Source organism: Lepidochelys kempii, chromosome 9 (assembly GCF_965140265.1).
Source record: "Lepidochelys kempii isolate rLepKem1 chromosome 9, rLepKem1.hap2, whole genome shotgun sequence".
In the NCBI taxonomy this organism is placed as follows: domain Eukaryota; kingdom Metazoa; phylum Chordata; order Testudines; family Cheloniidae; genus Lepidochelys; species Lepidochelys kempii.
Window position 1 is genome coordinate 77,173,301 of NC_133264.1, and position 23,752 is coordinate 77,197,052.

Sequence of the window (23,752 nt, forward strand, 5' to 3'; positions counted from 1 at the left end):
CAAATAAAACATACCTGTCAGCATTTTGGGGAGAGAAAATCCTGGGGATTTCATGGTGCTTTAACTTATTTCTTGGAATATGGCCACAATGAAACAATTTCCACTGTGAAATTGCGAAACCTTTAGGGGAGGGGGCAATTTGTGAGGCCTGAAGGCTAGGAGAGGAAAACTAACAATAGATGGGCAGAACAAAATTGCAGGCAGAGTTTGGCTAGTTTAGCAAGCATCAAATCATATAGGGCACATAATTTGAATGCTTTTATCTTTCCTTGAAGATGGTGCCAAAGGGAGGGATCAATTCTACGCATACTTTCAAACAGCATCAATGCAAGTTACACACTTACCAAGGTGAGAAGAGAGCACCTGTTGGCAGTGCTTTGGTTTATCCTTTTGGTTAACAGATGACATTTTATTAATTCAAAGTGAAATTATTGATACAGTTTCATGATAAATTAGTTGGGGAAGCTGATTAAATTATACCTTATTTTCTCCCCTATTCCAATTTATTTTCAGTTTTAAACTATTCAGAGTTAGAGCAGAAATATCATCAGTAACAGTTTTTACAAAAAGAAAAGAGACATTTAATCATTGTGGTTTAGAATCAAGGAGAATACAGTCTCTACATTCCAGACTTCTCTACAACTCTCAAACCCCTCTCTTCTGCTCCCTCATCTCTGTTGATTCCAGGGTCTCCTCTCTCTCATTCACGGTTGATTCTTTTGATATCCTCTTTCTTTACTGACTTGTATCCCTTACCCTAGCTTAGCTCCCATTCATTTCCCTTAACTCCTGCTTTAGGGAGGTCAAGATCTTCTGGAGAAAGTCCAGGGAATCTAAAGACTTTCTCCACTATAAATTTCTCTCCTACTTTAAGTACAGTAACTCCTCCCTTAACGTTGTAGTTATGTTCCTGAAAAATGTGACTTCAAGTGAAACGATGTTAAGCGAATCCAATTTCCCCATAAGAATGAATGTAAATGGGGGGGATAGGTTCCAGGGAAATTTTTTTTTTGCCATACAGCACAGTACTATAGTTGGGAGGTGCCCCCGCCTTACCCCACACAGGCACAGCCCACTGGCACTGGAGACAACGAGGCAGGCAAGGAGGCTGAAGGTGCCGTAGGCTAGGAGAAGCATGTTGTGCAGCAGCAGTGGCAGCTTCCCCTACTCTGAAAGCACAAGGGGGTGGGGAGCTCAACCCTTGGCCCACCCAGTCCACCCCTTCCCCCAAACCCCCACCCTTAACCCGCCTCTTCTTCCCCCCCTCCCCCTTTACTCTGCACGCCGAGTCCTCACTCTTCCTCCCTCCCCCCCGCTTCCTGCCCACTGCAATCAGCTGGCTTGAGATGTTCAGGGGGCAGGCAGGAAGGGGGAGGAGCGAGGACTTGGTGTGCAGCCTCCCCACCCTCCTGTCGGCAGCAATCAGCTGGTTTGCAGTGTTCGGGAGGCACGGGGAGCCTGCGCGCCAAGTCCTTGCTCCTCCCCCCTCCCTCCTGAATGCTGCAAGCCAGCTGATTGCCTTGGGCAGGAGGCGGGGGGAGGAGGGAGAAGGTGCTGATCCGCAGTGTCTGTCAGCGGGCGAGAGGTGCTGTGTGTGTGTGGGGCGTAGAGGAGCTGATGGGGGGCTGCCAGCTGTGGACGTTATAGCGAATCATTGCGCAACTTTTAATGGAGCATGTTCTGTAACTGAGCAGGGACGTAAGATCGAAACAACTTTAAGCGGGGAGTTACTGTAGACTATCTTTCTTGTAATATAGTCTCTCTAGCTTGTAAGCCTATAACTCCCATTAACTTCTCAGACTTTTAGGGCTTGTCTACACTGGCACTTTACAGTGCTGAAACTTGCGGTGCTTCGGGGTGTTTTTTTTCAAAGTTGCAGCTCTGTAAAGCGCCAGTGTAGACAGTGCACCAGCACAGGGAGCCACACTCCCAGCACTGGTAGCTACGCCCCTCATGGAGGTGGTTTTTTATAGAAGCCACATTTTTTTTACACAAGCCACGGCAGCGCTTTAACATTGTCAGTATAGACTAGTCTTCACTTTAATACCACCTCCACCTCTTTTCCCCTTCCTATAGAAGCTTGCTAATTTTTTTCCACGAGAAAGCTGACATCATCCTCTGAGAACTCTTCACAGCCAGCAGACCTTGTGTCATAAAAATAAAGGGAACGGTAATCACCTTTCTGTATAAAGTGCTATAAAATCCCTCCTGGCCAGAGGCAAAACCCTTTCACCTGTAAAGGGTTAAGAAGCTAAGATAACCTCACTGGCACCTGACCAAAATGACCAATGAGGAGATAAGATACTTTCAAATCTGGAGGGGGTGGGGGAACAAAGCGTCTGTCTGTCTGTGTGATGCTTTTGCCGGGAACAGATCAGGAATGCAGTCTCAGAACTTCTGTTACTTAGTAAGTAATCTAGCTAGAAATGCGTTAGATTTTCTTTTGTTTAATGGCTGGTAAAATAAACTATGCTGAATGAATGTATATTCCTGTTTTTGTGTCTTTTTGTAACTTAAGGTTTTGCCTAGAGGGATTCTCTATGTTTTGAATCTGATTACCCTGTAAGGTATTTACCATCCTGATTTTACAGAGGTGATTCTTTTACCTTTTCTTGAATTAAAATTCTTCTTTTAAAAACCTGATTGATTTTTCATTGTTCTTAAGATCCAAGGGTTTGGGTCTGTGTTCACCTGTACAAATTGGTGAGGATTTTTATCAAGCCTTCCCCAGGAAACGGGGTGTAGGGCTTGGGGAGATATTTTGGGGGAAGACATCTCAAAGTAGTATCTTTCCCTGTTCTTTGTTTAACACGCTTGGTGATGGCAGCATAGGGTTCAAGGACAAGGAAAAGTTTGTACCTTGGGCAAGTTTTTAACCTAAGCTGGTAAAAATAAACTTGGGGGTCTTTCATGCAGGTCTCCACATCTGTACCCTAGCGCTCAGAGTGGGGAAGGAACCTTGACACCTTGAGTCTCAGTTTTGGTAGATAGAGATCCTAATTACCGAAATAGATTAAAACAGTACTTGAACTGTGAATTATTTACCCTGAAAATGGCGGAGGGGAGGGGCGCTGAAGTTACAGTTTTAAGCTTCCCAGCATTAATTGCTTGTATTTTAAAGAAGCTTGAGATCACACTAGATGATCATAGTGGTCCCCTCTGACCTTAATATCTATGAGTCTATGTCTTGGTATGATAAGGTGCTATGCAAAATGAAAAAAAAACAACCAGGGAGTCCTTGTGGCACCTTAGAGACTAACGAATTTATTTGGGCATAAGCTTTCGTGGGCTAAAACCTATCTGATGAAGTGGGTTTTAGCCCATGAAAGTTTATGCCCAAATAAATTTGTTAGTCTCTAAGGTGCCATAAGGACTCCTCATTGTTTTTGCTGATACAGACTAACATGGCTACCACTCTGAAACCTATGCAAATTGAGTAAGCTATGTTTTACTTAAGAATTTTGGCATTTCACTTAGAAGAGCTAAAAAAGGTTAAATTATATGACCTCAAGTATGAAGTTTAATGCTGGCAATATGCAATTTATAATTTTAAAGAATTTTGTTTAATGCTTAAAATGTACTTAGAGTATCTGAAACTGGAGAACAGAATGAAATTGCTATATTAAGAACCACCAACCTTTCGGGATGTATATCTATGGGAGAAGACTCAAAGAACTGGTGTCAAGAGGGACTGATATCGGTCTCCATTTCCCCTGCATGCATTGCTCTTGGACCCCATCACTACTATCCAAGCACCTAATAAACAGAAGTAAATTTATTTTCACAACACTGCTTTTTAGAGACTGTGAATAGAGGTACACATTGTCATGGTGACAGGATTAGCTGCACCTCTATCCTATTCCTGGTCTGAGTGCTCCCCAGGTGTTAGTCCTGGTCTGAGTGCTCCCCAGATGTTAGACAGTCTTTGTGCTTTACTTTTCCTGTGTGTGTGCTCGTGTGTGAATATATATATTTATCAGCATTGATATAGATCAATCACACCATTTTCCCACACTTATACCAGGATCTTTTCCTGGGCTACAGTAACCTTCATATCAACTGTGTTTACCAAGCAGGTTGCAACTGGGATCAGTGCCGGCAGTGCATCTCTTTGGGAGTCTGTGACCAGTGGTGAAGATAGTGACCAGACAGCCTATTTAAAAGTGAAGTACTATTCAATGTTAACAATAGGAACAAAGCATTTAGAGAAAAAGAATTTTAAAACAGTCTACATGCATCTTACCTAGAGGCTTATCATCCTATGATGGTAGCCGAGGCAAGGCCTAGCTTCTTCAGACGCCCCCAGCTCTCCCTGAAAAAGCACAAGAACAAATCCGCACGGACACACCCCTGGAATCCCGACCTGGGGTATTCCATCTTCTACCCAAGATCCATAAACCTGGAAATCCTGGACGCCCCATCATCTCAGGCATTGGCACCCTGACAGCAGAATTGTCTGGCTATGTAGACTCCCTCCTCAGGCCCTACGCTACCAGCACTCCCAGCTATCTTCGAAACACCACTGAATTCCTGAGGAAACTACAATCCATCAGTGACCTTCCTGAAAACACCATCCTGGCCACTATGGATGTAGAAGCCCTCTACACCAACATTCCACACAAAGATGGACTACAAGCCGTCAGGAGCAGTATCCCCGATAATGTCACGGCAAACCTGGTGGCTGAACTTTGTGACTTTGTCCTCACCTATAACTATTTCACATTTGGGGACAATGTATACCTTCAAATCAGCGGCACTGGTATGGGTACCCGCATGGCTCCACAGTATGCCAACATTTTTATGGCTGACTTAGAACAACGCTTCCTCAGCTCTCGTCCCCTAATGCCCCTACTCTACTTGCGCTATATTGATGACATCTTCATCATCTGGACCCAGGGAAAAGAAGCCCTTGAGGAATTCCACCATGAATTCAACAATTTCCGTCCCACGATCAACCTCAGTCTGGACCAGTGCACACAAGAGATCCACTTCCTGGACACTATAGTGCTAATAAGCGACGGTCACATAAACACCATCCTATACCAGAAACCTACTGACTGCTGTGCCTACCTACATGCCTCCAGCTTTCATCCAGACCACACCACATGATCCATTGTCTACAGCCAAGCTCTGTGATACAACCGCATTTGCTCCAACCCCTCAGACAAACACCGGCAAGATCTCTATCAAGTGTTCTTACAATTATAATACCCACCTGCTGAAGTGAAGAAACAGATTGACAGAGCCAGAAGAGTACCCAGAAGTCACCTACTACAGGACAGGCCCAACAAAGAAAATAACAGAACGCCACTAGCCATCACCTTCAGCCCCCAACTAAAACCTCTCCAACGCATCATCAAGGATCTACAACTTATCCTGAAGGATGACCCATCACTCTCACAAATCTTGGGAGACAGGCCAGTCCTTGCTTACAGACAGCCCCCCAACCTGAAGCAAATACTCACCAGCAACCACACACCACACAACAAAAACACTACCCCAGGAACCTATCCTTGCAACAAAGCCTGTTGTCAACCGTGTCCACATATCTATTCAGGGGACACCATCATAAGATCTAATCACATCAGCCACACTATCAGAGGCTCGTTCACCTGCACATCTACCAATGTGATATATGCCATCATGTGCCAGCAATGCCCCTCTTCCATGTACATTGGACAAACTGGACAGTCCCTATGTAAAAGAATAAATGGACACAAATCAGACGTCAAGAATTATAACATTCAAAAACCAGTCGGAGAACACTTCAATCTCTTTGGTCACTCGATTACAAACCTAAAAGTGGCAATTCTTCAACAAAAAAACTTCAAAAACAGACTCCAACGAGAGACTGCTGAATTGGAATTCATTTGGAAACTGGATGCAATTAACTTCAGCTTGAATAAAGACTGGGAGTGGATGGGTCATTACACAAAGTAAAACTATTTCCTCATGTTTATTCCCCCCCCTCCCACACACACTGTTCCTCAGATGTTCTTGTCAACTGCTGGAAATGGCCCAACTTGATTATCACTACAAAAGGTTTTCTCCCCCCTGCTCTCCTGGTGGTAATAGCTCACCTTACCTGATCACTCTCTTTACAGCGTGTATGGTAACACTCATTGTTTCATGTTCTCTGTGTATATAAATCTCCCCACTGTATTTTCCACTGAATGCATCCGATGAAGTGAGCTGTAGCTCATGAAAGCTTATGCTCAAATAAATTTGTTAGTCTCTAAGGTGCCACAAGTATTCCTTTTCTTTTTGCGGATACAGACTAACACGGCTGCTACTCTGAAACCTGTATCAGTAACCTTTCCCCAAAAAGCTATTAAAAACTACCCCTTGGAGGGTGGAGATGCAGGAGAGAGAGTAGCTTTTTTCAAGCAGTTTGGTAGGCTCAGCAGGAGACTGGGCTTCCCTATTTGTCCCCATAACAACCCTTAAGTGTTTATCATAGGGTCGCTTATCTTGAGCCACTGTTTTCTCCCTGCATGTTTCCTTACAGCGAGATATTAAACCAAACCAATACGGTATTTTTTTAAACAATCTTATTAATTGTAATAGGACGCTGATGCAGTGTTTAGATTCTTGGGAAACTCTAGAACATATGTTTTTAGTTTCAAGTTTTTTTGTGTGGTTCCAGCAGAGATTATTATCTCTTACGCCTAGCCAGCTAGACAATTTTTTAAAAGGTTTAACATAAAATGCTGTTGAACTGCAACATTGAGTACCATACATAGGGGGCCGATTCAGGAAAGCAAACCTATCAAGAAAGGACTTAAGCATTATACCTAAGAGCCTTCCTGAATCAGGCCACACATAACAGGATGTACAGAGATGAAAGTAAAGCACTAGAATAAATTCTATGCAAAAATTAGTCAGAAGGTTATGATTAGCCATAGCAAACTAATCACTTTCTGTCTTTTTGGTCATGGAAAAGTGGAGATTTTTTTCCATTAGTTAGATTCATGCTATCTACTGATGTAAAATGACTTACTCTTGGATACTGACAAAAGCCTTAATCCTCAGGTGAGCCACAGTTCTGGTAGGTGAACTAAGGAAGAGAGGTGGGGTCAAAGCTGACACATTTCTACAACCCACCATCCCGGAAGTTATTGGGGCTAGGCTGTAGCAATTGCCAAGCTGTAGTTAGGTTATTATTACTAATAATCATTTATATAGCACTATGCTTTGCATAGAGTTTGAAAGAGATTATAAAAAATACAACCCCTACTCCAAAGAGTTTGCAACTGTAATCAGACCAATTCAAAACGTGAAGATAGACAAACTAAAGGGGTAGGGAAAGAAGAAACAAAGTGTTACAACAAAGAATGTGAATCACTACATCATGAGTGAATTATATATATAGATAGATTCTCATATTTTGAAATAAAGACTGAGGAAGGGAAAGAAGAATAGGCAAGTGAAGTTGACTGATGCACAGGATGTATGATGTTATTCCAGGGTTAGGGAGCAGTTTGAAGAATGTTTCTTCTAATTACTCATCTCTATGTACCCAAGTTAGCGAATCCTACTAACCTTTCACATATCTATGCAGAAACACAAGACAAACTATATTATACTATGTGAAAGATGCCCACAATCAATCAGGTGACGGAGTATGAGATAACTGCCCAGATCTTCCAAAAATGCATCAATGCAAACATGATTGTGCAACATGGGAGGTATACAGGGGGGAAAATGCTCTAGCATGGATGTCCTGAACTATATTACCTGTAATGATGTCAGATGAATGAGACAAATTTTGATTACATTCAACCTGTTTCTATTATAGTGCAAAGTAATGTTTCTACTATAGCAGGGATCGGCAACCTTTGACACATGGCCTGTCAGGGTAAGCCCCCTAACGGGCTGGGATGGTTTGTTTACCTGCTGCGTCCATAGGTTTGGCCGATCACAGCTCTCACTGGTCGTGGTTCGCCACTCCAGGCCAATGGGGCTGCAGGAAGCGGCTGCCAGCACATCCCTTGGCCCATGCCACTTCCTGCAGCTCCCATTGGCCTGGAGCGGCGAACCACGGCCAGTGGGAGCTGTGATCAGCCGAACCTGCGGATGCCACAGGTAAACAAACCGGCTCGGCCCGCCAGGAGGCTTACCCTGGGGGGCCACGTGCCAAAGGTTGCCGATCCCTGTACTATAGTGTCAGAAGACAATTAAAAAACCCAAGGGTCTCCACTCCTGTGGTTTGAGACCCAAATTTTGATTTCTTAATTTTTTACCAGGCTGGTGAGTTGATAAACACTTAAATTTCTGGTGCTGTTTTTTTATTTTCTTGGCTCAGGCTTTTAAGTAGTGGTTATTTACCTGGCTCTTGGCCATGATGGACTTAAACTCCTCTCTGAGTTTGTGGGCAATTTGTCTGTAAATTCTGAAGTGAATCCCTGTTAGTATAATCATATTTGGAGAGAACCGCTTGGTAATTTGCGATTCTCATTTATAAGCTCGCCATAGAGTTGCTTTTTCTGCCAACAGGGATTCCTTGTCCCTATGTGTGGATATCTGTTGTCCCTGCCTATACCTCTCATTTGCAGCCATCACCTCTAATGATCCTGGCACCAGGTGAAAGAAGAATTGTTCAAAACCCTGTGCTGGAACTTGGTAACTTTGGTTAGCCTTTTTAGATGTGGGTTGTATGGAGGCTACAGCCTGCCATAACAATCTAGTGAGATTTAAGAGGTCTTCATTGATAGGCAGTGCCACTCAACTAGGGACTGCAGTACACAAGATGTTTAGTAGCCTGTGAGGGTTCTCCTGGATAACTTCTACAGGAGCTGAGCAGAGGCCACTCTCCTCTGTAGAGCAGAGGCCACTCTCCTCATGAGCTCCTGTAATGACTTACAGTTGTTAGGCATAGATGGTATAGGCTCAGGAGCAATAGCTTCATCTGGGGAAGAGGATGATATAAAGAATGGGATCCACTGAGGTTCATTTTTAAGTTCCTCTTCTGCCTGTGCCTTAGAGATAAGAACCTGAGGAGGTGGTGGTTTGGTGGAAGTGACTTTTTCATTAAGTTGAGGCTCTGGAGATTGAGGTCTTGATTGCACTGATGAAGTGGATCTGCTAGCATGAGGAACAGCCACAACGTGTCTGGTAAGGCCAACACACAGGTCCCCAAGGGTTAATATCCCTAGAGAGGGATCTATTGCTAGTGTAAGATTCCACTCTGGAATGACGAGCTGTCAAGGAAGGAAAAAGTCTGTAACCCAATAATGATGCCACAGGAAAGGCTTCCCTGCTGCTCCCTAACTGAAGATCAGAAGGAATATTCTTCAGGCAGGACAGCTGAAGTGCCAATGGGTGTGGATCATGGGCTAAGATAGAATGTCTTCACCAGCACTGTGGGTAAACTTTGTACGTAGTGGGTATTAGTACTCCTGACTGATGCAAACTCAGCTGAGATGAGTGGAGAGTCCAAGATGGATGAAATCATGAGATCTCTAGCTACTATATATGATTGTGGTGTAGCCAGTACCAATAGAGTCAGTAATGGGAAGGACTGTACTGAATGTGAGATGGAAAGCAACTGCTGATACTGAGCTAGTCAGTGCTGAGAGAGTAATCGGCATTGACCTAGTTGGTATCAAAATCGTTGGTACTGGGGTTATCTGTACTGGAAGAAATTGAACCACTGCAGTAGAAGATAGCAGTACTAGGTCCTGTGACGAAGTCTGCTCAGTGCCAGATTCAGGTAAGTTCTCAGTTGGTACTTAGGCCTCATGTTTATGGGCTGAATGGCTGATCAAGAAGTCTCTCCTGGTCTTTGAGCAATACTTTTTTCCCTTTGAGGTATAAGATAACTTAAAGGCTTTAGATGATGGCTTTAGAGACTGTGACTGATGCGTCTTCTCTCTAGTGGACTTCTGGGGATTTCTCCCTCTTTCACAGGACGAGGTCTTCAGAATCAAAAGGGCTACTGAAGGTACAAAGGCTTATGAAGCACTCCTCAATGAAACAATCTGGGTGCTTAGTATTCTGGGAGTGACCCAGATACAAGGTTGGATGTGTGAAGTTTTTCATGAAGTATATTCTCAGTTGGCTTTATCTAGATTTCTTTGTTCATCTAGAGAAGGATCTACATACAGTGCATCTCTCTGAAATGTGGCCTTCTTCTAAAGAAAAAGCACCTCATGTGCCCGTTGTTTACAGGTATGGCTGCTTGACAGGACAGACAATTTTTAAAACCCAGGGATTTTCTCACTGGCATCCTAAACAAAAGAAGAATAACCACAGTATTTGCATACCAACCCAGAAAAAAAGGGAGAGAATTCGCTCAAAAACAGAGAGAGAGAAAGGAACACTATCAAAAACCTACCACTATCTGACTACTGACTAATTATTATGTAAACTAAGTTTATAAAAGAGTTCTGATAAGTGCTGAATAACAGTAAGCTATGAGGCATCAAGCTATGAGCTGACAAGGAACTGAGAGGGAGTTGGGTGGCCCCATCTCTTTCTGACCCTGGTTGAGAGCAGGAAGACACTCAGGATGTATATGTCGCCCCAATTTCTGACCAAAAGTGTCCGGCTCAAGTGCTTGGGTGCACGCACACCTGCAGTACAATATATATGTACACAAACACTCAAAGAATATTAAGTATTTAGAGGTTAAGCAGTGTGGAGCTTGGACCAATCTATTCTACAACCACACACAGTGTCCCAGTTACAACACATCTCCACTCTGTAGCGTAGTGCTGTTCACAGCTGTTTAGCCTGCACAACAACCTATTGAACATGGATTTTAAGGAAATAGGGAGCAAAGGCAGTATATGAACAAATCATGTCAGTATGCAAGCCAAAGGCCTTACTGTTAGACAAGATGAATTCCCTTATTGAGTCATTATAAAAAATAATGATAGTTGGGGCAAACAACAATTGGTTAGGATATTAATTTTAATATCACTGACTAGACAGTGTAGTGTGGAAACAGGAATTTATGGAACTAATGATCTGGATGCCAAGTAAGTTCAGGGAGGCACTACGAGACAGGAGCTCCCTTGTTAACTTACACAATCCACCATATATTCACTACCTGAAAAAACTGCTTGTCCCTCACTTGTCTGTGAAAATGAGAAATGCAATTTAAGAAATAAAGACAAACTCACCATCAGGTCCTTCACTACTTTTACTCCTTTTATTTCGGCGGACATGCCTAGTTTCTTCTTCAAGATGCGATTTTTCTTCAGGGAGGAAGAAATTCAGCAAGGCCAGCTGGAACAGTAAGAACATCAAGTTAAGGTTTCTTTACCAACAAATTATCACTGCCAGACTGACTGACCTCCACCTCTTTAGCAGAGATTGGAGTCTTGATATCAATAACTTCTTAATTCCATGAAGAATAGTTTATCTAAAATTGATTAGCAGAACAGCATAAAATGTTAGCCTGCTATCTGAATTTCTGATGCACCCATAAGCAGCATAATGATCTCAAGATCTCAATTTTCTTGGTCAGTCATATGTCAGACTTATAGAGTACATGACTTTCCTATGTAAAGAGTACTCCTGTATGCCTGTGATGAGAGAACAGGTATGAGATTAGGAATGAGGAGTCATTATTTTAGTGCTAATTCTGTCAAATGAATCAGCATTACGTTGGCCAAAGTCACTTTATTTCCCTATTTGTAAATGACAGATAACATTTTTCTATATTGCATAGGTGAGATTAATTAGCCCATGCTTGCACAGAGCGGTGAAGATTTTAAATGCTGAAGTATATACATTTATTACATGGGGAATGGTAGTGACCACAATATTTAGGTTTTCTAGCACTTTCCATTATAAAAAAAAAAAGTTTCCTTTAAAATATTTTTTTTAAGAGCTCTGATAGTTACATGGTTTGCAACAGTACTTTGAATGTTGGCAACAAGACAGTTCTGGAGTTAAAGAGGTGCCTTTTGCTCTCTCCATGAAAATCCAAATCAGACTGAGCTGAGCTATAAGATGCTGAAAATCTCCATTTTCTGTCTGTGCTTTCCCAATAGCACTTGCTACAGACTGACTGCTAAAATAGCATAACATATTATCAGCATTGTGCATAGACTGTCCCCAAATCTCTCCTCAGCATATGACATGTAGCTGATCCTCTAGACAGGACACAAGCGAAGTGATGCTTCATCTTCTCCTCCCTGGTACTTTCCTCCATCCAAATATCCTTTGACCTAGGGGAAGGTGCAATGTGCTGGGAATCAGACCATCAGGATTCTTACATTCACCTCTCCTATTGTCTGATATTAGTTTATGTGCCTTTTACATCTCTTATTACTGAGGAAGACCTTATATCTTACTGAGAGGTTAAAGGTGTAGGCCACTTAGTCACACTACTTTCTGGAAACTCTGCCAAATGTTAGTATTTTTCTATGTGATCTGTAAAATGAGGAAACTCAGGCTTATCTACGTTCATAGAAGGTAACATAACATGTGAAAATGTTGCTTTAAATGACATGTCCAGAATAGGGTTGCCAACTTTCTACTTGCACAAAACCAAACGTCCTTGCCCCATGCCCCGCCCCTCTTCAGAAGCTCCACCCCTTCTCTGAGGCTCTGCCCCCACTCACTCAACACCCACCCACCCCCCTGGTTGCTCGCTCTCCCCACCCTCACTCACTCGTTCATTTTCACCGGGCTGGCTCAAGGGGTTGGGGTGCGGGAGGGAGGGCTCCATCCGGGGGCACAGGCTCTGGGATGGGTCTGGGGATGAGGGGTTTGGGGTGCAGAAGGGTGCTCTGGGCTGGGACTGAGGAGTTTGGAGGGTGGGAGGGGGATCAGGGCTGGGGTAGGGGTGTGGGCTCTTGTGTGGGGCCGGGGATGAGGGGTTCGGAGGGCAGGAGGGGGATCAGGGCTGGGGCAAGGGGTTGGGGCAATGGGGGCGGTGAGGGCTCTGGGATGGGGAAGAGGGGTTGGGGTGCAGGAAGGTTCTCTGGGCTGGGACTGAGGGGTTCAGAGGGAAGGAGGGGATCAGGCCTGGGGCAGGGGGTCAGGGGTGTAGGCTCTGGACAGTGCTTACCTCAAGCAGCTCCGGAAGCAGCGGCATGTCCCCCCTCCAGCTCGTACACAGAGGCGTGGCCAGGCGACTCTGCACACTGCCCTGACACTCCTGGCCAATGGGAGCTGTGGGGGTGGTGCTTGGGGCGGGGCCACTGTGGAGAACCTCCTGGCTGCCCCTACACGTAGGAGCCGGAGAGGGGACATGCTGCTGCTTCTGGGACCCACGTGGAGCCATGGCAGGCAGGGAACCTGCCTTAGCCCCCTGCGCCGCTGACCGGACTTTTAATGCTCCGGTCAGTGGTCATGACTGGAGCCACCACGGTCGCCTTTTTGACTGGGCATTCTGGTTGAAAACCGGACATCTGGCAACCCTAGTCCAGAATCACACAGGAAGTTGTATGTGGTAAAAAACACGCTGATAGAACCTAGTTTCCTGGGTGACATTCAATTACCTTAACCATAAGACCATCCTTTCTTCTTCTGCAGTCTGTGTCTCTTTCACTACATGACCTTCAACTTATGAAGCAAATGTGGTAGGAGTCCTATAGACAATAGCCTCATTCACTGTACACCTTGTGATACATTGCTAACCACCATCCATCCTAGTCACTGAATGAGGCAAAATGTAGAGAATGCTGAAAAATAGTATGTGATCCTGTTTCACCTAGGAGGGTGATGAAGCACCTAGGGAGGTGGTGGAATCTCCATCCTTAGAGGTTTTTAAGGCCCGGTTTGACAAAAGCCCTGGCAGGGATGATTTAGTTGGTGTTGGTCCTGCTTTGAGCAGGGGGTTGGACTAGATGACCTCCAGTGGTCTCTTCCAACCCTAATATTTTATGAGTCTATGAATTCTATGATTCTATGTAACTAAAGACTATATCATAATATATACACATAATCAATATATACATAGATATACAAGCCACAGAATAAAAATTTAAAAACTCTTCAAACAGGGATTAATCCTGGCAATATATGTACTATTGGCACACTACACTCAGTGGTATCCAATGTACATATTGCTGAATTAAAATTGATCTGTGCTTGTTCTATAGTCTAAAATGTGAAATTTCAATATTTGCAATTAAAATGAGAAAATTTAGAATAAAAAGCAATGTGTCTCAACTCTAAGGCAAAAACAAGCTCCCTATTCATAGTATGATATCTGCCCTTTATGTCATTAGAAGGTTCAAGAGAATGCCATGTCAAATGTCAAGACACAAATCAATCATCACAAAAGGGGGTTTGAAATCCATTAAGACTTTTGCTTCCATTACTTGGACCTCATTTTCAAACAAACAAACTTAAGTTCCCTTTTACATTAGAATATTATTCTCATCTATTTCAAGCCATCTGTAATGTTAAAAAAACCCTAAAGTTTCCATACTAATTCTTTATACTATAGAGCTTTCTGATTTTCTACAATAAGGTTAGGTAGCAACACATGGAGATTTTGGAGATCCTAGCTGGAAAATAATTAAATGAAACTAAAGATGACGGATGCAGTCATTTCTAATTATTCTCTGAATAATTGGTACTCACTTGCTAATTTATTAAGCTCCTTCATAGGCCCTTGACTTATGCATTGTTAGGGCTGCAGATTTGTTATAGCATTTTTTCTAAAATAAAAAAATCATGGAACAATCATGGTAAATGTAATAAAAGTCATGGGATTAGTGATTGCTCTGTGATATTTGATAAAAAATGCCCAGACAAATGAGGGGGCAATGACCATCTGCAGCAGCACCCTACCCCTCATCTACTCTGGTGAGGCGAGGAGGCCCCGAGATAGGAGGGGCTAAGAGTGTGCCTCCTCTGGCTCACCCCAGGCACGGGCAGTGGTTGCTCGTGTCCTGCAGGTGTGGGCCCAGCTACCTGCTCCAGACATTGCAAACTGGCATATGGGTTGCAGTGCCCTTCGCTCAGGTTTGGCTCTGCTGCCCCTCCATCATGACAGGAGGAAGGAAGCAGGAAGTAGAGCCAGATCTGAGAGAGGAGTGCTGTGACCCTGTGTGCCCTGTCACAACACACACAGCCGTGCCCAGCCCTGCAGACATAGGAACCGTTGCTGCAAGGTGAACTTCCTCTCCAACTCTTCTCTCCAAATGGGGCCTCCCCTTTGCATTGGGCTGGCAACCCACCTAGAGCCTTCCTGCAGGAAGTCACTGTCAGAGAAATCTTGCATCTGACTTCCTCTGCTCTGTGACAAGCTTGCAATCTTGTCAAGAGGCATCTCTCTCTCTCTCTCTCTACTGTAAGTCTCACTGGGCACTAGCATTTAGACATCTTTACGGGCCTTTAAATACAATTACATCCAATATATCATGAATAATACCTTATACCTGGAGGAGAACGATCTTTATAATCTGATGCAGACTAGCCCAGAGACATGTAGTGTCACTTGCATTCAGAAGCTCGATTTCAGTCAGTCATTCTAGTTATTCCAAGAAAAGAAGATATATCCATAATCTGGTAGCATCTCCTCCTCATAAAATATTGATCTTCAAGAAATACAGATGATTTAGGAACCAAATGTTTAAATAATCCTTTGATTTGTCATTTATTCCAATCATGTCATCCATTCAGTGGACAGAAACGGACATGGTATTTTATGTAGGTATAAAACAAATACATTTTATCTGTAACTTGGGAAGAGTATTGAGAAATAAACGGCACAGGACCCAAACACAGCACTGTTGTGTTACTGACCTGCACAGGAAAAGACACTAGGTTAAGAGGTTAAATTAGATATAAAGGAAGGATAAATTCCTTCCAGGAATTATTAGGTAAAATTCTATGGCCTGTGTTATGCATGAGGTTAGACAAAATGACCAAAATAGCCCCTCCTGGCTTTAATATTTATGAATCTCAGAGAACTCTAGTAGATTAACATACTACAGATACATACTACATGTTACAGATAAAATCTGCTGAGTGACTTCCAGCTGAGATCAGCTCAGCACACCTCCTACTGGCTCAGCCACTGTAACTAAGATCAACTCAGCACAGGCCACCCATACTGAGAGCATGTCCAGCTACAAGAGGGGGTAAGAACTCCATTAAGTTGGTTAAAATTGTGGAAGTGCCTAGCTATCAACTGGAAGATACGGACAAAACATAGGAAAAATTAAACTCTGATATCTATGCTTCCATCCAAAATCTTCAAGATTAATAAAGTATGGTTTGTCTCTTTATAACATGAACTCCCACATATATTTTCACAGCTGACAAGGTAAGAATATCTGATACAGAAGATAGCTCATATTGAAGTGGGGTCTGTAATTGCTATTATAGGATAAAGACCTATTTGGCACCCATGACTGTCTTTCTAACAGCCAGGATTACGATTTATTGTGCATGGGCTATAAACTCATTACACAGGTGTTGAAGCCAGTATAAGATTTCAAAAAGACTAAGATACTTCACCACACAGGAATGTGTGATCCCCCTAGGGAGGTCACTCCACCCCAGATTTTACTTATTTCCCCCCCCCCACCTGCCTCAAACTGTATTACCTAAATTAGCATATATGGGGAAAAAAACATTGCTCTCTAATAGAAGACCAAGCACTAGGACAGGGAAAGAAATCAGAAAACCCTGGATTTGAGCAAAGGGAATTGTGATCCCAGGTGCAATTTAAATGATTCTGGTCAACTTTTACCTGTTCATAGAGAAAAGCTCAAATCTAGTCTTCACAATTCCTGATATTTTATTTTGCTTCTACAAATATTAAATGGATCTTTATTTCAGTGACATGTTATAGAAGAAAGCAAAATTAGCATCCCTGATAAAAGCAGTTGGAAGTTGGGTGTAGAGGGCTTTGTTTTCCTTTAAAAAAAATAAGACACATAATTCTTATAAGAAAATTACTTCTAAAAAACTTCTCAAAATGAATGACACATAAAAGCAGCTGCAGCTACATGTCCATCTAACACAGCTCATTTACCCTCATAACACAACAAAGACTTTTCCTTTCTAAACAGCATATGACTAACCTGTTTAACTGTTACGGTATCAGAGGTCAAGAATTTAATACGATTCAAGAAAGGATTAGATATTTAATGTGGATATTAGAAAATCCACAGTTATGATTGCAGGGGGAGCAATTTAAATCAAGGTGATTAAATTAACTTGATTTAAAATATAATTAATTTAAATCAGGTTAAGGTTTTGTAAAACTAATTTGAAAGTTTGTGCTACTGTAATTTAAGATTAAAATTTATTATAAACTAAATTATAAATGCTAAATGCTGTTTGTATTGCTTCTACTAGTTGGGTATCCTTTTGAGTTTTATAAAACTGCTATAGGAAAAAAAACAATGCACTGAAAATTAAAACCCTTATCTGCAAACAAGCAAGTACACAGCTTACACAATTATGTAATTTTACTCAAGAAGAATCCCACTGATTTCAGCTGGACTACTCCTGTGCTTAAAATTAAGCCTGTGCATAACTGTTTGTAGCACTGGGGCTAAAACTGTACTTTCATTAAAAGCATTCCTCTTAGTGGCATAGAAACTTTGTTATTTCAAAACAAAGTTGTTTCAGTGTTAACAATGAAAAGTTTAGACTTTCCATACATTATTAAAGCTATCATGAACTTTTTCATGATCTGTTACGCTTTGGTAAATGAAATATTTCATTTACTTCTTCCCACTGCTACCATTTTTTCCTTCTAGACATGCAAAAAGATTTATTTTAGGGAAAAATACACTTTCCCTTCAATATTAAATATTTTTGTTAATGATCACAGATGTACATTTCACCACAAGAAGCTGAAATAAAAGACTGTTAATAAGAACAGACCATAATTTTATCATATGATCACAGCTGCTATTGAACACAGACTTATTCTAAAACCAGATTAATAAAAATTGTTTTCCTGCAGAAATAATGATATAAGAATAGGCTCTGCAGTATCTCCCACTACCCTAAGAGCTAGCTCATACAATAGCCATATTCTATGGGGGTAAAAGGCATGACAGGATAAGTCAGACATATTAATGACCAATCCCATAACCCTTACTTACACAAAAATAGTCCCCTTTAAACTAGTGAGACTACTGCATGAGTAATGACTACTCATAGAGAGGTTAGAATGAAGTCAGTGCCTGGACAAAGTGAGAGAGTCTCAGCTCTACTCCACTAATGACGTTGCTCACAGGACATACTGGATGAAGGGAAGGGAAGGGCAGGCAAGGAGCGTGGCTAGAGTGTAATGTACTCTCGCAGTTCCCAGCTGGCATGTAGCACTTTGGGAACCATAGCTAGCTGGTAAAGTTTAGAGCAGCCTGCAGGCTGTTCTATCCTGCACATGGGGACAGACACAGGCGGAGAATCAAGGAACAGTAGCCAACTCCCAGACAGTCTTGCTGCAGAATTAGCATAGTGGGTGGAGAAATTATTGTGGGGAATCTAAAGTCAAAAGGATGGTTTATGTTTAGTTCTGAACATGGTGGGAGTATTAGTCAGAACTTTTAACAGGAGTTGAGGAGAGATTGACTATCTGATGCACTCACAAGACTTCCTCTATTGGTTAACAGGTTCATTATTCCAATGGAACACAGCAAGAGGGGAAAGTTATAAACGGAGAGATAATCTGTATGTCTACACTTGGAGCTGGGGGTGTGATTCCAGTTCAAACAGACATACTTGTGCTAGCTCTCACAGAGCTCACATGCTCAAAACAGTAGCATCGCTGCAGTAGTATTGGCTGTGGTGAAGAGCAGCACAGGCTAGCCACCGTTTGCCGATACCTGTGCTCTAACAACCACATTATTACTTTTAGTGTGCTAGCTCAATGGGACACAGCCTTATACAGCTAGGTCCAGTCCCATGAATGGCTTTGAATATCAGGATAGAGACCTTTAACTGGACTTGGTATTCAGAAAGTACATTTGGTCACTACATAGCTGGACTGATTTGAACTGATCTGAAAAGTGAATAATGCCTTTTCCATTCACAGCCCTGAGACGTGATTAATGCATCACCACATAGCTCTTGAGCTCTATAACTTTTGGTGTCAGATGTACAGCTGCAAATATGAAACAGCCTTAACAGTGAGGGTGATCATTATGCCTCCAGCTAAACTTCTCTAGTCTTCTACCATTTTATTTCTGTTCACAACAAAAGATTTAATATTCATCACTATACTCTAGCAAAATTAACAGATGCTCACCTCCCAACAACTATATTGACAGCTACAATATGTGTATTGCTATTTATTAACTGATAACATTTTGATGGATCAAAAAGGTCAAGAGAGCTGAAAACAGCCCAAGTATCTTGAAAAGGTATTGACAGACAAAGCTGACAAGTCATTATCAGCATTTTAAGGATGAGTATGATATTGTGTGTAGGAGTTTGTGATATAAAGGTACACTTAACAAGTTATCACCATTTACATTTTGGAAACGCTTCATTTTGCCTGCATGTTAATGTTCCTCTCCTGCCATCCCCACAAACCAGCTTTCTGTATATGGACTAGACCTTGACCGCCTACATTATCTTGCTTCCTCTTGGTTTTATTTATATTTTAAATAAAAAACACGACAAAGCATATTTGTTATACTGGCAATGATAAAATTATCGTCACTATTTTTCATAGGGTTATATTCTATAATATTTTTGAGTGAGTGGGCATGGCAACCTGTCACACAAAATAGAAACTGGTTGCAGCTCTTTTGATTCCCACCAGGAAAAGTAACTGTTCATGTATAGTGTCTGTCAGGGTTCCTTCCCCACTCTGAACTCTAGGGTACAGATGTGGGGACCCACATGCAAGACCCCCTAAGCTTATTTTTACCAGCATAGGTTAAAAACTTTCCCAAGGCACAAATTCCACTTTGTTGTTGAACAGTGTGTTGCCACCACCAAGTGATTTAGACAAAGAATCCAGGAAAGGCTCAGTTGGAGTTCCTGTTCCCCAAAAATATCCCCCTAAGCCCTTACACCCCCTTTCCTGGGGAGGCTTGAGAATAATATCCTAACCAAGTGGTTACAAAGTAAACACAGACCCAAATCCCTGGATCTTTGGACACTGAAAAAAAATCATTTATTTAAAAAAAAAAAGAAAAAAGAAAAGATAAAAATCTCCTCTGTAAAATCAGGTTGGAAAATAACTTTACAGGATAAAAGAACATGCACAAAACACAGAGGAACCCCCTCTAGCCTTAGTTTCAACGTTACAACAAAACTGGGCTAAACCTCCCTCCAGCAAAAGGAAAATTCACAAGTTGAGAAAACAGAGATAAACTAATACGCCTTGCCTAGCTGTATGTACAATTTCTGTAACATGAGAGACTGGTTCAGAATGGTTTGGAGGACATGGATTGATGTCCAGTCCCTCTTAGTCCCAAGAGCGAATGAACAAAGAAACAAAGAACCCAAAACAAAGCCTCTCCCACCCCCACAGATTTGAAAGTATCTTTTGTCCCCATTGGTTCCTTTGGTAAGGTATCCTTATGGTTATGACAGTGTCTCACTCACCATAATTCTCCTCTAGTTTCCCATTGAGTATCATTATTACATGACATTCCTTAAGTATTTTCTAGGACTGGGAAACTGGGAATGAGTGACAGGGAATGGATCACTTGATGATTACCTGTTCTGTTAATTCCCTCTAGGGCACCTGGCATTTGGCCACTGTCAGAAGACAGATACTGGCCTAGATGGACCTGGGGGGCGGGGGGAAGAGAGAATCGATCTAAGATACGCAACCTCACCTACGAGAATAGCATAGCTGAAGTCGACATTCCTTAGATCGACTTAGAATCACTTACTTCGCGTCCTTGCGGCATGAGATCGACGGCCGCTGCTCCCCCGTCCACTCTGCTTCCGCCTCTCGCTCTGGTGGAGTTCCGGAGTCGGCAGCAGAATGATCGGGGGATCGATTTATCGCGGCTACAGTAGACATGATAAATCGATCCCCGATAGATCAATCGCTACCCGTCGATCCGGCGGGTAGTGTAGACGTGGCCTTAGAATTATGGACCAGATGTAATGAAAATTGGGTCTTGACCTCAATAACAGCAGCTTCTTTTCCCCACACTACAAGAAGGATGTGGGTAAATTGGAGAGAGTACAGCGAAGGGCAACAAAAATGATTAGGGGTCTGGAACACATGAGTTATGAGGAGAGGCTGAGGGAACTGGGACTGTTTAGTCTGCAGAAGAGAAGAATGAGGGGGGATTTGATAGCTGCTTTCAACTACCTGAGAGGTAGTTCCAGAGAGGATGGTTCTAGACTATTCTCAGTGGTGGAAGAGGACAGGACAAGGAGTAATGGACTCAAGTTGCAGTGGGGGAGGTTTAGGTTGGATATTAGGAAAAACTTTTTCACTAGGAGGGTGGTGAAACACTGGAATGCATTGCCTAGGGAGGTGGTGGAATCTCCTTCCTTAGAAGTTTTTAAGGTCAGGCTTGACAAAGCCCTGGCTGGGATGATTTAATTGGGGATGGGTCCTGCTTTTGAGATGGGGGTTGGACTAGATGACCTCCTGAGGTCCCTTCCAACCCTGATATTCTATGATTCTATGATCTTGCTCTGTTCCACAGCACCTGGGAATGGATAACATCTGACAAATGGGTGCTAGAAAACATCCACAGTGGATATTCTATTCATTTCACCTTCCTCCCCCTCCCCCAAAATCCTTCCCTGTCCCTCTTCAGGGACCCTTCTCACAAGAGCCTTTTGCGACAAGACATAGATCACCTCCATGTAGGAGCCATAAAACCAGTATCTCAACAAGTATGAGGCAAAAGTTTTTACTTTCATTACTTCCTAATACCCAAGGAAAAAAAGGTGTGTGTGTGTGTGGGGGGGGAGTTTGGAGACCCATACTGAACACCTCAGAGAACTCCACAAGCTCATCAAGGCTCAAAAAGTCAAAGTGGTCACTCTAGCAGCGATTATTCCAGCTCTGGAACAGGGAGACTGGTTTTCAGCCCTCTACCTTGAGGATGCTTATTTCCATATTTCAATCTTAGCATCCCACAGATGGTTCCTCAGATTTACCCTAGGACACTACCATTACCGGTACAGAGTATGCCCCTTCGGGCTATCATCAACTCCCAGAGTATTCTCCAAGTGGCAGCTCCTCTCCATAGTGGCAGCTCATCTTTGTTCCCAGGCGATCATGATCAACCCCTGTCTAGACAGCTCTCTCTTCTAGGCTCATTCCTTCGACGAAGCTCTGTGGGTTACCCACAGGACTATGGACTTATTCAGAAGCCTGGGCCTACAAATCAACATCCAAAAATCGATTCTCTCCAAACAAGAGCACTCCTTCCACAACACACATTCCTCAGTTTTCCCACGCTTATGGAGACCGTGCAAACAAGCCTTCATATATGAGCCAGACACTGCGTTCCAACCAGGGGTGAAACTTAAGGGACTTACCGGTACGCAGGGCGGCCAGGGTCCTGGGGCTCCAGTGGTGATTTAAAGGGCCAGGGGCTCCAGCTGCTGCCAGAAGCTCCGAGCCCTTTTAAATCACCGGGCCCTAGGGCAGCTGCCCCTTCTCTTCCTTCTCCTCCCCTCCCCCTGCCCCATCAATGGCCCTGCCTGTACGGTCGGCTGTATACTGGCGGCCACTTTCTTACTGGTACGCCAGACCGGACCAGCTTACTTTCACCTCTGCTTCCAACTGCTGGAGCACACGGCAGTGGGTACATTTGTGATAGCTCATGCCAAATTTCATGAGATGTCTCTATTCATTGTTCAGCTTGGTTTACAGGCCGAACAGAGACAGCTTAGACAAACCCATGTTATTGCCCACCAAGGTCAAGTAATCCTCCTCACCACCAGTACATCCTTCATAGGATGGAGAGAACATCTCAACAAACTCAGGACAGAAGGCAAGTGGTCACCCACAGAAATATGTTTTCATATCAATCTCCTCGAACTCAGAGTAGTCAGGAATGCATGTGCTCACTTCCTTCTGCTGATCAGAGGTACACACACAAGGGACATGACAGACAACAGAGTATTCATGTAGTACAGAAATCATCGAGGGTGCCAGATTGCTCTCCCTTTGTGCGAAGCACTAAAACCATGGAACTGGTGCATTTCCCACAATGTTATGATATCAGCGGCTTACCTACCCGTAGTTCAGAACACAACAGTAGACCGTCTCAGCCGCAAGTTCCCATACGACCATGAATGGGAGATGAACTCAGTAGTACTTCATGACATATTCAGACAGTGGGAGATACCAACAATAGAAATGCCCATGATATATGTGGTTATATCTTCAGACAAGATTTTGTAGTATTGCTGCCAAGTCAAAGAGCAAATCATGTTTTTCACTTCTTGTATTTTATAACAAAAACTAAAAATAGCCTATAAAGACAAAGGCCTTAAATATATTGAATATCTCCTTCCATAAACATGACTCTTTGTGTTCTCTCTTCTTCTCTGGAAACTAAATATTTTACAATCTGTTCAGAGTGTTGCATCCCATGTTATCATGGATATATTTTTGATCTGGTACACTCAAAACTAACACAGAGACAGCTGTTCCAAACCAACAGCTCTGACACAGTATTTCAGAACACAATAAAACAACTGTATTGCCTGCGAAGAATGTCTGTAAAGAGGTTAGTTACGGTAACAGTCTTTCTCACACTAATAATCTCTGACATTGAAAATGGACAAGGGAATCTAATCATGATACTGAAAAAGCAATAATGCAAGAGCACCAGTTTTGTGCTTATTTTCAAGTACTTAGAGATATTGTGCTATAGAG

General features: G+C 42.7%; 1 protein-coding gene across 3 annotated transcripts in view; it reads right to left on the reverse strand.

Moving 5' to 3' along the window:
- The window catches only part of EDA (ectodysplasin A), a 187,691-nt gene that overhangs the window by 74,979 nt on the left and 88,960 nt on the right, over nt 1-23,752 (reverse strand). For all 3 annotated transcript variants that reach the window (XM_073360976.1, XM_073360977.1, XM_073360978.1), the window contains one exon: nt 11,127-11,232. In XM_073360976.1, coding sequence (XP_073217077.1) covers nt 11,127-11,232 — 106 coding nt within the window. The remainder of the gene's footprint in view (nt 1-11,126; nt 11,233-23,752) is intronic.